Source organism: Chlamydotis macqueenii, chromosome 1, assembly GCF_036417535.1.
Source record: "Chlamydotis macqueenii isolate bChlMac1 chromosome 1, bChlMac1.mat, whole genome shotgun sequence".
NCBI lineage: Eukaryota > Metazoa > Chordata > Aves > Otidiformes > Otididae > Chlamydotis > Chlamydotis macqueenii.
In genome coordinates, this window is record NC_141556.1 from 191,186,493 (window position 1) to 191,202,417 (window position 15,925).

Consider the following 15,925-nt stretch of genomic DNA (forward strand, 5'->3'; position numbering starts at 1 on the left):
CGAGCGCCTCAAGACCAGCTAACTCTTGTTGTTTCTTGTTTTATTTGACTACTATGTAAGTGCTGGACTGGAGCCAAAGAATTCAGCCTCGGCAGAGGCAGCTCTTGGCAGCGCCGAGCCCGGAGCAGCCCTCTGCCTCTGAAGTTGCGTTTGGACCCTGATGTCCTGGGGAAAGGGAAAGGCATCGCCCTGCAGTGGAGGCTCATCGTCTTTCTGCCCTTCGGGACCACGGAGATGTGCTGCTGGGGACGCTGGGAGGGCGGCTCTGGTGGGGACATGGGAGGGACGGGCAGCCACAGGGGCACTGGGGCAAGGGCCTTGCTCCCTGTTACAAGCATATAACTGGACTCATTGAGCCCTTAATTCCCTAGTCAATACCTTACTCAGGCTCTTGCCTTGATTTTTCTGGGGTTATTTTTGGTTTTTGGGGTAGCTTTTGAAGCATTACATTTCTGTTAAACGGCTTCCTAGTCTTTGGAAATATTGCAAGGAAGAATGCAGAATCGCACTAGCTGAAAAAGTCCATGCATTTTCCAACAGAAAAAGACATCCATATGAAAATTTAAAAGGAGTGCTATGAAATGTTAATAATTGCTTTTTCCACTGGCAATAGCATTTCATAAGTAGAATTAGATCAAAGGACTGTAGATTAATCAAATAAGAATTTCTCTGCATGGTGGTAATGTCTCTTTGGATAAATACTGTGCACATCATTGACACTCAGGAGTCAAATCTATTCTTCAAAATATAGCAGATGAGTGACTGACATGCTGACTTTTCCTGGGGTGGGACAAGCTGGGGTGGGAACAGATGGGAACGGAAACCATCGCTTCCCTGCTGCTGAGGCTCTCTCTGCTTGCACCTGCGCAGTTTTCCTGCCTCTCTGCTTTGCACTGGTCATTCCCCTCCCTGGCTGCCGGTGACCATCCCTGTTTGGGAGCATAGATAGTACTGGTGCTGACTCTGTTGTCTTGCGTTTGAAGTCCTTGCTGGGAGTCTCAGAGAAGACCATACAGTCATGTCTGGAGCAGAAATCAGAAGTATAGGACTCATGGGTGCTCTGGATGGTAGTAAAGGTCTTGGAGGCTCTCAGTCTACAGCATTGATTTTAAATTTCTAGTATGCAGAATTGTATTTCTCCATTTTATGGCACTGCAGAAGCCCCACGTTGATTAGGAATAAAATCCATAAAGTGTAATGAGAACAGATTGCATTGCAGTGAAACGCTGCCCTAAGGGGTTTTCAGAGAGTGAAATTTTAATGAGTAATTGTGAATGAGACAACTGTCCTTTCCCCCCACACATTCAGGTGGCTACCTCTGCCCTTGGAATCTAGCCTGACCCTGTCCTTTGCTACCCCATGGCCCTGCCCTGGTTAGCAGCGACATCCAGGCTGGGGCTGGGAGGAGAGCTCCATCGTATGAAGGCGCGTGGTAACATCTAGTTGGCCTCAAGGCCGGAGAACAAGACGCAGAAAATAATGTCACCGCAGGTAGATGTCCAAGTGGAGGCTGGGGAGGTCAGGATCCCCTGTGGGTTGGGATGGGAGTTGAGCCTCTTCTGCTTGGGGCTTGTCCCCCAGCTTGACCCTGGCCTTATGGGAAGGGGCAGGGATTTGGGAGGTGGCAGCATGGTTCCTGAGCTGTGAAGGATCCATGTTGGCCACCCCGCTGCTGCCATCGCTCTGCCTTCCCCTGCCCTGCTTCCTGCACATGGGTTTTGGCAGGAGACCATTCAGCCAGGTGGGTGGAAGTGCCTTGCAAGTCATCGTCATTTCCAGTTTTGTGATGCGGTGAAATTGATCTCCAGGGCTGTGAAATTGCTTCCCGTGGGCCAGCAGTGCTTGTATCAGAAACTGTCTTCATCGCAATACTCCGCCAAGAGCTCTGCTCCCTTAGAAATCAGCTCATGCTAGGGGTGTATTGAACCAAAATATTGGTATTTTAAAATGTAATGGAAAATCAATTGACAGGCACACTAGGAGAGCATTTTGGTATATTTTTACTCAGATTTGCTGCCCACTTGCTGATAAAAATGTCAGTGTTCTGCTTTCATTTGATTCACTGAAGAAATAGCATGTTTTGCAAACTTAGTGGCTGATGTGTAAGACTGAATGAAAACAGATGCCCCTCTGTCCATTAGAAAAACCCAGAAGATGTTATGGTGAGGAACCTGAAGAACAGACTCTCTCCATCCCTTTCCCTTCTTCCAGACTGTGACCAGTTCTCAGTAACACTAATGTTAGGGACACTTGGGGTTTGTTTACTGCTGAGTGCCTGCTGCTAGGCATTGTGGATTTTTTTTTCATCCCAAGGGCTTCGTTTGTTCCAGTGCTCGTTGTACCGTGTGGTTTTGAGGATTCAGACAGCCCTTCCGTAAACGGACTTTTTCTTGGCAAACAGGGGTATAATTTAAAAAAAAACAACTAATGAGGGCATCTTCTCCAGAGACAAGTCGACAGCTGGGCGGCATGGAGCAGAGGAGGAAAAGGTTTTCCACATCCCTGAGTACTCTAAGCCGGGCATTCCCCAAGTGTCTTTGCCTTTTTCTTCCTCGTTTTTGGGAGCAGCCCGCTGCAGCCCCTGGGTGCTGGGTGGGCTGCCGGGGCTGGGGCAGGCTGGCTGTCCCGCTCGGGAAAGCTCCGCTTCCACGGGCTGGACTCAGAGCGATTGGCCCGTGCGGATCATGTGGGAGAAGCAGGAATCCTGAGTTGTAGCTTTTGGCACTCCTTTTTCTTTTAGAGCGCTTGCTCTTTTCAGCTCCCTAGGGCTTGTTGCCTCCCTCCTTTCATTTCCCCGATTATAATCTGGAGTAGCCACAGACTGACGGGTTTTAAAGGAGCAGAGATGCTTAAGCAGGTGCCCAGGACTTCAGGCACAGGCTGTTACTACCTAAACTCAGTGTCACCTGAGGGCCAGGAGATGTACTTGCGATTCGATCAAACGGCCCGGCGCCCTCCCTACAGGACCAGCAGGATTCTCGCCCGTCACCAGCTGCTGACGAAAATCCAGCAAGGTGAGTTACCTGGCAGAAGCACTCCTTAGCCTGGCACAGGGTCTGCAGGTCCCTTCTTCCATAGGAGCACAGGTTTTAATGCCTCAAATTTCAGGCTTTTTTCCTGTCTCTATTCTGAACTACTCTGGCTAGAGTCAGAGTTTTAAATAGTCATTCATACCTTTCTGTTCTCACACACGCACACATACACAGAGAACCAAGAGACAAATGCTAGTGCATGATTAGCTATTTAACTAAATTATCTTTTAATCATAAACTATGTGGTACGTTAGGTGCTGAAGTTCGTCTTTTCCGACTGGCAGAGCAGTTACTGGCACCAGTACATCTGCTCCAATTGCTACAGGTAAAATCTGACCGTGGTAAAGCACAGAGAGGGAATTAGGTGATAATCCAGTTAAAAACAAAGCAGAAGCCCAGAGCGACTAGAAGAAGGCAGCTGGAATAACATCCTTTGGAAACAAGCATGTGTAACTGTCAGAGGATTAGAAAACTTGTCACATGTCCTTAAAAATAATTGCTGACTTGGCTTTCTGCAGCTGCTTTATGCAGTTATCTAGGCAGTCATTACAGATGTATTGATTTTGTTTTTCTGAAAATGTATCTACAGCACTAAAGCTAAATGAAGGTTGGCCTCAGAACAAATCCTTTAGCCTGTGCATGCAACTTAAAATCATCTTCAGAATCATTAATGCAAAGATACAAAAATGAAAGCCAACTGTATGGATTTTTCCAGATTAAAAAGAAAATCAATACATAGTTTTGTATTGATCATAGTTTTGTATAGCATTCTATTTCCAAGATTGCTGGTTTCCAAAGTGGACGTGGTCCTACATGCAGGAAAAGAGTATGTCTTGTATTTTTCATAAAAAAGAATAAAATCCTGAAGATAACAGTCACTTTCTTGACAGCTTGCAAAAAGGTGTTTGATTCTGCTACCTAGGGGGAGGTACAGAGTTAACACTGTTTATTGTCCTATCTGGCAAATGTGGCAGAAATTGGTGTGAGCTACTGAGCAGCAGCAGTTAAATGGAGTGGCTATTTCTGTGTGTTGCTTTCCATTAAGATTCTTTATATCCGTGGCTGTCAAACTCTGGCAGAAGTACAGGGATATAGTGATGAAGCTTTTATTGCACTTATAAAGAAAACAATACATAATTATTTGGCCAGCTTTTAAAAAAAGATGAAAAAGATAGTTTCTGTGGCAATTAGGAAAACGCAGTTGTTTGCAAGACGGTCTTGGGAACTGGTCATGTTTGAAGGATACTGGTCCTCACTGCAGCTCTGATTTCAGGAAGGATATTATGTCATTCTGTGTACCCAGTGTACAGCCTGGATTGAATGGAAAGAGAAGGTAATTGGTTTCTCTCCAGGTTTATTTGAAAATGTTTTGGGTGCAGTACTAGTGCTAGTGCTTAATTTTCAAGCAGCAGCTGTGGAGGAGACAGATTAACAAGACTCCTCTACCTGTCCTGGTGCTGTTTAATGTTCCCTCTTGTAACCCACAACCCCATCAGCTGTCTAGGACAGCCAGGGCTGCCAAAGCCACCCAGCGGTGCCTGGGGTTTTGAGAGGCTGTGTGGTGGGACAGGGAGGAGTTTCCGAGCTGTAATTTTTCTGCCTGCAGCTTGTTGCGTGGATGGTCAGTCTGTGGTGGATGATCTCTGCTGTTCTGCTGCAGCTTTCCAACCTGTTCTGCACAGAGCTGTGGGAAATGATGTTTGAATAGTGCCTTGATGATGTAATATATGTTACTGTTCAGTATATGAAATATTTGTGTATTTTGGATCACTCAGAACATTGTTGCTTCCTTCACTTCTTTTATTGATGGAAAAAAGGGGAGAGAGTCTGCTGTTGGTTAAGTGTCAGTTCATTAGCAGTAATGAAGTTATGTGTGCAGATAGACACTGATGTCTGTGTATGAGCCCATGCGTAGGAATATACACATCTAGTGGAAAATTGTGTGCAGGGTACACATTTTCTTCTGCAGTGCCCCAACTATTGGATAATACTTTTGTTACAAATAGCTGTGTTAGCAATACCAAAAAAAGCTAAGTCTAGAAAGTGTAACTCCATTTGAAACCTCCCCCAGACCCACATCTGACCCGAGACCCCTCAGAGTAATTGACAAGACTTTTGTGAGGGTTTGCTGGATGAGTGTCTCCCTCTGTGCCTTGTTCAAACTGTAAGTGGTATGAGGATGCTGCAGTCAGTCCCAGTCCCAGTCCCAGTCCCAGTCCCAGTCCCAGTCCCAGAGGATACTGGAATAGTACTGTAATATGGATGGAGGAATCAGCCTGTGCCTGTAGAGGTGAATGAGTTTTACCCCATTGGCAAGTGGGATTCATTACTAATGGAGTGCCACAGAACAACTTATCAAGCATGTATGGAAAAGTAAATCAGGAGATGCAAGATGAAAATCAAAACTTGCTTTCAATCACCCAATTGGGTAAAGCATGTAAATCATTATTTAGTCTCCTTGAATTTGTATGTCCTTGAATCATACATTTCAAGGCCATTAAGACAATGCATTTGAACCCTGCTACCCCAATTCTTGTGTAAGCACCTCCTCAATCTAATCACTTGAATTATAGCATATGTTTAGAAAAACATCCAGCTTGCATTTTTATATCTCTGGAACAGTGAATCCTGCCTGGTTAACTGCTTTGCTGAAAACAGATCTGCCACATGTTGAAGTGCTAAGCTGCCTTGGGGCTTGTTTGAATACCTGCTCTTTACTTCTTGTGCAGATATTTTTCAGTTGCTGGTTTTCAAACTGGAGGCACCCATAGTAGGAAACACTGAAGTTTTTATATCAGGGATATTTTTCCTTAGTGAAAGGAATGACTTAGAAAATCACAGTGTCCACAATTTGCAATATACATATAGAGCAGTCAAAGCTTCCATTCTGGGATAGGAACCTGGTTCGCTGATGCAGTTAATACAAAGTGTTGTATATACTGCTATCATTTTGGTCATAAGTTGCATGTACTATTCCAAATGATGCTCAATTACTCTATCAGTTTGTGCAATACAACTTTTCTTCTTCCTTTAAAAACATGTTTGCTGAAGAAGCTTTCCTTTGTATTTTCCTTTGGTGTTAGTTAAAAATAAACTAAATGAATCATTAGAAGAATTATTAGTCATTTCTAAAAAGAAAACCACCACAAGGGAAATGAAAGGAACCAGACTGTTATTTTAATCAGATCATACTTTGAAAGTCCTAAATATTTGGTTTATGTATACCACCGTCTCCTTGAGGCAGAATTATGTGGTGGCCTGTGAATGTGAGTAGTAATTATCTGTCTGATATTAAATAGGTATTTTCAAAATGTGATCTTTTGATGATTCCCTTTCCCCCATAAGCCCGTTAGTTTCCATGCTGAAGGGGGCACATGCCTCAGCATAAAGGAACAGGGTGTAGCATGCTTGGTCTGAAGTATTTATTCAAACTGTGTGTGCAGTAACTGTATGAGAATTCATTCATGATTACTCATGTTCTCTTTAAATAAATAAGGTGGTGACTTTCAAAAATTTGTATTACATGAGTCATAAAGTTGTTATTTCTTTCAGAGTACATGGCTAAATTCAGTGGAGAACAGAAAATATAAAAAAGTAACTGTAGGTAAAAAGAAATGAAGAATTAAGGCCATAATCTGAAAATATTGAAATCATTGACTGTGCAGCACAAGTAGAGTGTAAGTCAAGGTGAAGGAAGCCACATCTGCCTCAGCACAGCTAGGCATTGCTGATAAAGAAATGTCCCCATTCATCCACATAGAATTTGATTCTTGAATTGCACATTCAGTAAGAAAATAATACGAAAAAGAAATGAAAATAAGACAAATTCCTATTCTCAGTGAGTAAATTCCTGCCCACAGTGAGTAACGCTCTGTGATTTGTCTCAGTTCGTGTCCAGAGGCAAGAGCAGTTGAAGAAAATTGTTCGATGGAGCCATCTCAAAACATACTATAACTTTTCAAGGCAAACTCTGTTCAACCCTCAGCAGATGTTTTATACTCTTATATGTTGCAAGTTCACTTTTGACCTTCTATGAGTACTGTTACCTCTGTGTCACCTGCATTTGTCTGGTTTGAGCGAGCTTTAGAGGTACAAACAAATGCTTCTTTCTGTCTACAATCTTCCCTTTGGTGTTAGTTAAACACATTTAAGTCTTGTCTTTTCTAAGCATGAGTACAGTTTGTGAAAGGTATTACAGAGGAATGTGAATGACTTGGCAAAAAACTGTGCATTTTAGGTGACTTTAAATTTCAACTGTTAACATACAGCAAAGCAAATGTCAGCAATAGACAGCCATAATATACTCCTGTAATCAAAGGGAGAACTTGGAAGTCATGTTAAGTGAAAATGTTGCATTCATATTCTGCATTAAAAAAGCTCGGATTGCATTCTGGATGTGCACACAGATATGGAGTACCTGTCTATCCCTGGAGATGGGAAACAGGATGCAATTATGTAATTAAAGAGTGTGGTTTTATTCAAACATACAAAGAAAACAAAATATGGTTGTTCAGGCAACCTGAAGTGTAGCATTACCCATGTTCTGGGTGCTGGCCACTTTACCTACACTTCTTTTAACTTCATTGTCTTAACCCAGGAAAGTAAAAGATTAACCAGCGTTCAGCCTTAGTGGTAATGATGCAAACATTCCCACGCAGGTCATCTCTGACCAGTGCCAGTGACTTACTGCCTCTTGAGCTTGTGGGGTAACTCATGGCAGTAGCAATTTGTAGTTCCTGTTCAACCCCCAGTGCCTCCGCTTGCGGTGTCCCCATGTCTGCGCTCCAGCCCAGGCATGCAGGAGAGAACACGTCTGGGGCCAGGGTTGCCCAGGGCACTGGGAGGAACATCCTCAGCCACAGAGATGCCTTGCAGACCTCAGCTGGGACGTGACCCATCACCCTCCCCAGTGTCAGACAGACATACGTGGGGCATGTGCATGCTCACAACAGAGGGACCTTTGGGTCCTCTGCACGATATCAAGTCTTGACTAAGTCTGTGAAAACTGAGTTTCTTACAGTATCTGAAGCTCCATTAGAAACTGAGACCCTACAGCACATGAAGCTTCTTCACCATCATATATATTTCCTTCCTTATACACTGGCTTTCCTCAAGTCTTTAGCTCTAAACTTGAAGAAACTAGAATTTTTCAATTAAATTGTAGGATTTCTGTAAAAATAATTTTTTCTAAACTTGCACTCTGACATTGTTGAAATATTTGTTTGAAATTTTCACACACAAAATGTGAACATCTTGAGGAGTATTTATAAATGCAAAGTGCCCTGAGGTATGTTTATTAAAAAAAAAAAAAAAGTAGTGCGAAAGATTGCAGTCCACCTAGTTAAAGTTTAACAAAGTTGTACTTCTTAGACAACATGACATTTGAAAGGGAGAAACCTTCACTGGAGCCATGACCTGGCAAAGAGATGCAAAAGCTGAAATTATCAAGAAATACCTATGTGGTACATTATAAAAAAATGGCATGTGTGGTACTGGCAATCAGATTCAGTGATGATCGTGGCTCCTTCTGGCCTTACAACTTCGTCACCACTGAGTGTTGGTGACACTTGTGCTGACACATGCAGGTTGGACACCGAAAAGGAAATCTTGGCTCTTCTTTTAGGTTAGGGGACTTTTGCTCTGGATTTCACTGAAAGCAGGGTTTCAAGCAAAGGTGAAAACTTAACTTGAGACATTTTTGTTTTGAAATTGTTTGTGGTGAAATGAACAGCTGTAGTTGTGCTATATTTATTCTATATTGGTCACTAGGGAGATTTTTAATTTTCATATTAACCCTATTGTATAATTAGAGCCAGTAATGTTAAAAGACATTTAATCCAATAAATACAGGATAAATTAATCATGAGTGTGATAATAATTGTAGTTTTTAAAATCTAAATTTAGAAAAAGTAGTGATAAGTCACTGGGATATATAAAATGCTACATAGAAATAAAATAGAAATTACTCACAAAAATATATTAATTAAAAGAATCTATGCATAGCACTTTTGTTACCGGGACACTCTTATGTCTGTATTTATACATAAGTCCCTGAAAATAAAGTGCAGTGTTTGTGCCTTGGGCACCGTAAGTGTTAATTTAAAAAATCTGCAGTTTTAGACTCCAGTCAGATATTGTTTTTCTCTCTAGGCAATAGATCCTTATGGGCTTTTTTTTCCCCTACATTTTGGTTCAAATACAAACACTATGAAATCGTTGATAGCATCTTAGCCATAGTCATTGTTTTTGTGTAACTTGTATCGTACAATATCCTTAGACTTTTAGTTGCACTTAAACAATTCTGTGAGCTGTTTCATACAGGGCATCACATAGATTTAGATTAGTGCCAAAGCCTCTGGTGGAAGGGGCAGAGAAAACAGGTCCCTTTTGTATAGTTAGGTTATTAGATTATTAAACAATTGTCCGTAGTTGAGTTTGTCACACCTTGCAATAGCTGCTTTTGAGGGTAAAATGCTGAATTATGTGGCCTGTGGGCTTGATCCAGTATATGCTAGATGTGTGATTTCTTATTTATACTTATTTGACAGGTATTTAAATGTGGGCATGTCGGTAAACCCTCATCTTCATGCCTTGTAACATTCTCATGTGTGTGCTTTTGCTTAAAAACCTGTTGAGTTTCCCCTCAGGTTCAGTTCAACAGGTCAGCTGAGCTTACTAGAGCAAATCATCACAGCACTAATTGCACACCATAATGTAGGGGGGGGAAAGGAGGGCTTGAGCACCTTGAGCTGGACTGTTAGGAGCTTTGTAAGAGCAGACAGCATGATTCAGAGAACTTGGGAGCATTACAGCTTGGCTGAAAAGAATGTGCGTGACTCAGTCTGAAAATGCGTTGTGGCTTTCCGTCTGTCATCTGTTATGGGACTGAGGAGGTTAATTCTGTGGGAGAAGAAAATCACTCCATAGGACTTCAGGCTCCGTGGAGTTTTGACTAACATATACCCACAGATATGCGAGAGTTTCTGTCCTTGTGATAAGTTAGGCAAAGCCGGAGAAATAACTTAGTTTAAAATACGGGCTGCACAGTATGTCTTAAGTAAATATCATCTACCAAGCATGGAAGCTGCCTTGCTGGAACACACCAGACGTTTTGCTTTCCACTCAAAGTCCTTTGCCAAAGAAGGACTCAGCCCTGCAACTTACTAAGATGAATCTTTCTCTGTCCTGAAGGAGCAAAATAATAAATCCTAATAATGTCAACTGGTATTGTTTTAATGAGCTAGATATTATAGGCCTTTGGCAATAGTTCTGCTCTCTTTTAATAGGATTGAGGTCGGAGGAAGGTCTGTTTGTGTGAGAAAAGTTTTCAGGATTTGGAAGCAAAATCTGTACATATATTTATTGTTGTCTCTCTCATTTAGTCCTGATAGCCTAAAGGGTATCTGACAATTTTCTCCCTTAATGTATCGTTAGTGTCTTTCTTGGTTTGTTTACTTTATTGAGTGTGCCATGTTTAATTCTCCATCGCCTGAGTGGTTTAGGAGTATGGAAAAAAGCTGTAAGTTCGAAGTGGAATCTCTACATTTAGTTCTAGCTCTTACCCTCACAAACATGCAACCGCCAACATCTCCCACCCCCCAAACCTGCCACCTTTCTGGGAGATTTCTCAGCTTCCTTCTTGAAATCCCCTTTTCAGGAAAATATGACGCCCTTTCATTAAGGAAAGGCATTTCCTTAAACTCTGGTGTACAGCTTTTGCTGCCAAATGTGTCCAGAAGCGAGGATGATAGTACAGCTTTCACTCTTCTCTAACACTTCTCTACAATGGAGCTGCCGCCTCTGCAAACCCCCCAGCACGTCTTGAACCCTGTAGTTTTTCTCTAGATCTCTAACAACTCTTTCCCCTTCCTTTCTACATGCATCCTTTGGGCCAATACTTCAATGTGGATTATCTGTGTTATCCACAACCTCCTGCTTGAAGACGTTAGGTGTTAACACACCTGGGTTGTGTCCCTGTGTTGGTGGTAGGCTTACGGCAGCAAAATGTCCCTCTAAGTCTGAGTGGGTTCATCTGTACTACTAAATGGGAGAGATGGGAGGTGAGTTGAGTACCTCCTGCTCTGCTGATTAGATGACTCCCTGGCTCTGTTTTGGCCTTCTCCAGCTAGCTCAACCCAGAAGAAGTTTATGGGAGAGAGGGACTAGTCCTAGGTAGTGGGGACATGAGCTGAGCAATGCCACTTGATCGAAATATTAGGAATCAGGCAGTCTTTCACTGAGCAGTGTAAACGTAACCACTCTTTTCACTGGCAAAGAAGCTGTAAAATGAGGAGAAACCTTGCTCCACAGGTCTAAAAATCTAAACATTAATGTTTTTCTAGTATTTACCCTGAGAAAGGTAAAAATTTCTTGCTGTGATACTATTTTTAATGCTTTGAAATTTCTGAAGAAAGTATGCAAAAGTAGATGTATCTTTTTTTGTGAACTGTCTTTCCATTCCTGCATAAATACAGAAGTAAATTCTGTTAAAAAGCCGACTACTTAAGTCTTTTTCATTATTTCATACTGTGCAGCAGACAGTTCACATTAGCTAGCCACAGCCCTGTTCTTCTTTTGCAATCAATATGCCAAATTTGTGTAAAACCAGAACCTGCAAAGACTACTCCAAATAATTAGGTCATATTGCTCGTCCCAATTACTGCAGCATCGTTGAGCATCCTTCCAAAGGACCTAAGATTTGAAAAGAGACCAAAAATGTAAGACAACTCTGAATTTGAGAAGGAAGAAGTGTCTCTGTCAACACTGGGAGCACACAAGTGTAGGACTCGTGTGAAAGGCACGATCCTTTTGCATCCTTTTGCCTCCTTTTAGCTTCAGGAAGCGTCAGAACGATTAGTTTTTCCTAGTCTCCAACTGGTATGGGAGTGGGAGTCTGGACAGGACGAGACTCTCAGAGCCACACAATGTGGCTTTTTCATAATATATTTGGCAAACTTGAAAGTTCTGTGGGGTGAATCTAAGTTTTGTGGCTTTAATTGCATCTGATGGCAGCAGCTGAATATCTAATCATTTTGTAACTTCAAAGGTAATGGCTTTCTCTTCCTGCAAACATTTATCTGAGGGGGATAATGTAAAATCCAAAAGTTAATGCTTGGCACAGACAATGAGGCAGTAAGTCCTTGGCTTTTAGTTTTTTTCCTTTTTCTTTTCAATTTTACAGCTATATTTATATGTATTTCTGAGGACTTTTTAAAACTGCCATTCTGTCGGCTTCACTTCGTTAAAAGCGTGGCAGTCTGCCTTGGTCTTATCCAGAGTTAAAAGGAGTTTCTTTTCTTTTAAATTCAGCAAGCATCGGACTATATCTGGTTTAAAAATACCTTCCAAATTATTCAGAATACTTTGTCCAAAACCACTTTATCATTCAAACTGCCGATTCTGCATTAAAACCAGGCACCTATGGCAAAACCCGGGCCACAGTAGCAAAAGCTGCGTTTCATACCACTGCCTGAGTGATGTAGCCTGGATTGAATAATACCGGCTACTGGCATTATTACGTCTTCATCCAGTGCTTCATGCAGAGGGCCAGAGCTGTCTTCATCCTTCATACGTCACGTGAGTGGTGCTACCTAAGGGGACGCGTGGCTGCCGTTCATCTCTGAGCTACTTCAGCCCATCCCTCCCCAGCAGCTCAAGGCCCTGGTGTCCTCATGGAGGGAATCGGTGCAGGCGGGAGGCGATAGGGCACCCTTGCACTTGCACATGGGGCACGAGGCTTTGTCTGTTCAGACCAAGAGCAATCTATTCAACAGCAGCTTCTGAAGGAAGGAGAGAATTTCCGGTGGCATTTTAATTCTCTTTTATGTGGAGCTATTTTTAGACAGTGCTGCTGCCACTCATGTCAAACACTTTGTGTCTTTTCAGTTTTCGCTGAACTGTATAATAAGCGTTTCAGCTCCCTGGTGCATAATGGCAGTGTTATTTGCTGAAAGTCTTGTTATTTCAAGTGGCCTCTTATCTTAAGATCAATTCATTAGTTCTGGCCTCTGAAGTTTAAGAAGAAACGATGTTGCTAAAAAAAAAATAAATGGAACTTTTTTCAGTAATGCATATTTTCTCTAATATCAAGTTCTGAAAGTCTGACAAGAGTAACAAAGCAGATGATCCATATGTCAAGGCTGTAATCTGGCTTCTGACATCCATGGCTGATTTGTTAATCAGAGAGAACTGGACTATTGTTGATGGAAATTTAGTACCTTTTCTGCTATTTGGATTGTATTTTTAGTCTGAGAGTGCAAAAATTAGATTTCTGAGGGCACTAGGCACTTAAAGTACAAAGATTTAAGCAGTTCACCATTGTTGGAAGTTGCAATGACCTAGAATTTTCTCATCCTCCCAGAATGCAGAGAGCACTGTGCAGTACCAGATCCAGCAATCCACCCTCCTCTTTCTGCAGAATGTCCTGTCAGCTCTTAGGGGCGTGAAACAAATACAGTTCTGTAGTCATTTAACTGATTTGTATAGAAGTTAAGATTTCAAAAAGTATAGAAATCAATAGTTTTCCCCCATGCAACTGTCATTTCACCATCCTACTTTGCTTTATCCTGACAGTACTCCTGTCTACACCTTTCTGGCACTGGAGGAGCTGGTCTCCAGAAAGCTTCATTCATTAGCTCTCTGACAGCCTCCAGTTAGGACCAGCGGCCAGGAGTGATCAAGGCATGTTTGTCTGGACTGGCTCTACAAAGACCAGCCTGCAAAACAGGTGATATGGAAAAAACAGTGAATATTACTTTAACATAACCCCGATTTGGGAATATTTCCTGCTTCCTTGACAATACTGGTATTTTGGATTAGCCATGCCCTGACATCAGAGGCTTTGATGCAAACCATTTTTTTTTTCATAACTAAGCACACGCAGGTGATTCAAGAAACCATTCACTTACTTGACTTTAACCAAGTAATTCTGTATTAATCAGAAATGGCTGACACCTTTAAGGTTACATTGTTCTAGAAAGTTGTGTTTTGGTGCACTTCTGTAGAGGACTTTGGTGAGGAAAAACACTGCATTGCTGTTGGCGTCCCACTGGGCACATGGCCTGAAGTTGTCATACAAGCAGGAAGACAGTCTTCACCGGCCATCGTGTATGAAGTTACGTGAGAACTAGAAGAAGACTGTAGTCTAAAGTCCTGGAAATATCTCATCTAAAGGCTTTAATGAGGACCAATATAACACTACTGGTATTTTAACTGTAGCTCTACAGAGCCATTTATTCCCCTCACTGGCAGGGCTTTTTATAGCTCCATGGTGCCTGCTGACCGATCTTGAGACTATAAAGTTTTTCCAAACACAGCAGTCCCAATAAAGAGAGACTGTAGCTTTTAAAATACAAGCTGAATACAGATTATATAGAATTTTAAGGATAAGGATGCAAGTAGTTGTGTTCATATGTTTTCTTGTTCAGCAAAACATTTCTGTTATTACAATGCTTTCTTCCTCCCAAGCACCTGAAGGTGACAGTCAACAGTTTTCTGGTCTAAACTATTGCCATGTAGTTTGTTTTGCAGAAAACATGTGAAAAACTGAAACCGTAGAATAATTATCTTTAGGGAATGTTCAGTAGAGATGGCCAGAATGCATTTAAAGTGAATCAAAAATAGATCACCCATTTTTAAAAAGTACTCCTTATTGACTATGTAGCAGCTGGAAAACTATAGCAAGTTTTAATTATCTTCAGAAAACAAAAAGCTCTTGCCAACACATGCTGGTTATTATCAGCAGCTGCTGCATGCTGACATACTCTCTCAGCTCATATGAGGCTCAGCTGTCTTAAACAATCGTTGTAAAATAGATTTATAGTGATGATCATTTCTTGTTAGATACTTAACCACTGATGTCATTCATACCAAATTTAGGTTCGCATCATTATTTAAGCTGTAATAAAGTTACATAAAATCACAATTAATGTTTCATGTAAGAGGTGCAAATAGCATGGAACAGGAATTTAAAATATTGAACTGTAGTGCTTTTTTAACAATTAATTAAAAAGAATCAAAGTCCTTGTTTTCATGGTTTTAGCATTTGTACGAATGTAAAATTTGACTTTCTGCCTTTGAGTAACAATTACCACAACTTTTATCACAATACATGTCATCCTTTTATAAGAAGAAGTGGAGATCTTTAAGGCAGTGGCTGTTGTCAAATCAGATGTTGCAATTTTTATTATTGCATAATTTAGTAGAGTTTGGTTTTTTTAATGACATTAATTTACTCTTCAGAATCTGAGACACCAAAAAATACATGCAGCATTTATGCTTCAGTGTCCTGTAGAAAGACACATAGGTATGGTAGATTCTTTGTCAATATATCTGAGCCCTACACCTTCTCCAGACTGGGAAATTTGTGGTGAACTTGATTTTCTGTTCCCTTACATTTTCCGTGATATCTTTTAATTTTGCACTGACAAACAGTAAGTACAAAAGGTATCAGGCAATCTGTAAAACGTTTTGTTTAGTCATTAGCACCACGCGATTTTAGACCCTTTCTTGTTGACATGAGTGAGTGACTGAGATTTGACAGTTTCTATTCTGAAGTTTAACCTGGAGGGAAGTGTTACATTCAGCAGACTGAACTCTTGACATTTGAAGGAATTCTTCAATATGGAGTAAAAATATGCAGGAGGCTCCACATAGTTGTATTCTACTGAAAAGATTATTGACTCTTGCACTTGAGTTTTCACCCAATCTGTTTTTTAATCAAATTACAATCTACTGAAATACAGTTCAAATTCTAGTTTCAAGTAGGACTCAGGTGACATTCACTCCTAGGAAACAGATGGTGTACATACGGTTATTCACACCAGCTGTGTAAGGGATGTTTTCCTTTGCTGTCTCAAAGACTTAGAGATCTCTGAACAGATCTCAGCAAAGAA

At 41.3% G+C, this 15,925-nt stretch overlaps 1 protein-coding gene across 9 annotated transcripts in view; it reads left to right on the forward strand.

The window, feature by feature from the left end:
- The window catches only part of STARD13 (StAR related lipid transfer domain containing 13), a 302,655-nt gene that overhangs the window by 178,775 nt on the left and 107,955 nt on the right, over window positions 1-15,925 (forward strand). Inside the window, exon 1 of one of the 9 annotated variants that reach the window (XM_086771988.1) lies at window positions 2,633-3,014. The exons of the other annotated variants lie outside the window; for them this stretch is intronic. Within the exon in view, the coding sequence (XP_086628114.1) occupies window positions 2,846-3,014 (169 nt within the window). The 5' untranslated portion in view covers window positions 2,633-2,845. Of the gene's footprint in view, window positions 1-2,632; window positions 3,015-15,925 lie in introns of those variants that run through there. 9 annotated transcript variants of the gene reach the window in all.